This window comes from Gregarina niphandrodes, assembly GCF_000223845.1.
Source record: "Gregarina niphandrodes unplaced genomic scaffold scaffold00006, whole genome shotgun sequence".
Classification (NCBI taxonomy): Eukaryota; Apicomplexa; class Conoidasida; order Eugregarinorida; family Gregarinidae; genus Gregarina; species Gregarina niphandrodes.
The window spans coordinates 347,230-347,772 of NW_011645777.1; the positions used below are offsets into that span (position 1 = coordinate 347,230).

At 55.4% G+C, this 543-nt stretch overlaps 1 protein-coding gene across 1 annotated transcript; it reads left to right on the forward strand.

The window, feature by feature from the left end:
- Window positions 1–131: 131 nt before the first annotated feature.
- GNI_048070 (proteasome regulatory subunit carboxy-terminal protein) lies at window positions 132–353 on the forward strand (the record flags this gene model as incomplete). Its single annotated transcript, XM_011131340.1, has 1 exon — window positions 132–353. A coding segment is annotated over one exon (222 nt), but the record flags the coding sequence as incomplete, so codon positions are not given.
- Window positions 354–543: the final 190 nt, after the last annotated feature.

Genomic DNA, 543 nt, shown 5'->3' on the forward strand with positions numbered 1-543 from the left:
ACACACTGTCTGGGTTTCACACACTGTCTGGGTTCACACATTGTGTGGGTTTCACACACTGTGTGGGTTTCACACACTGTGTGGGTTTCACATAGTAGTTGCGGACGAGAAGGTTATGTGCCTGTGTTTAGTCGCCGGAAGATAGTTTGACGGGCAATGAGGCCGCACTAACATTTAACAAGCGGATAACGTTCTGTTCGGACATGTACAAGGATGCCGTGCGGGCTCTTCAATATCCCGAAGAGGAGAGTCTGAAGGCCCGAGCGGCGGAGGCGGAGCGGCGGCGGAAGCAGCAGGCCGAAGAGCGTACACGCGCGGAAGCAGAAGAGGGTTATGACGATGATGAGTTTTAGCTGGCTGCTTTTTACTTCGTGGTGGTCAGTTTGAAAAAATGCACGGAGGGGCTGGTCTTGGGCTAGAGCGACTGGTCTTGGTCGGAGAGACCGGTCTTGGTCGGTCAGACCGGTCTTGGTCGGTCAGACCGGTCTTGGTCGGTCAGACCGGTCTTGGTCGGTCAGACCGGTCTTGGTCGGTCAGACCGGT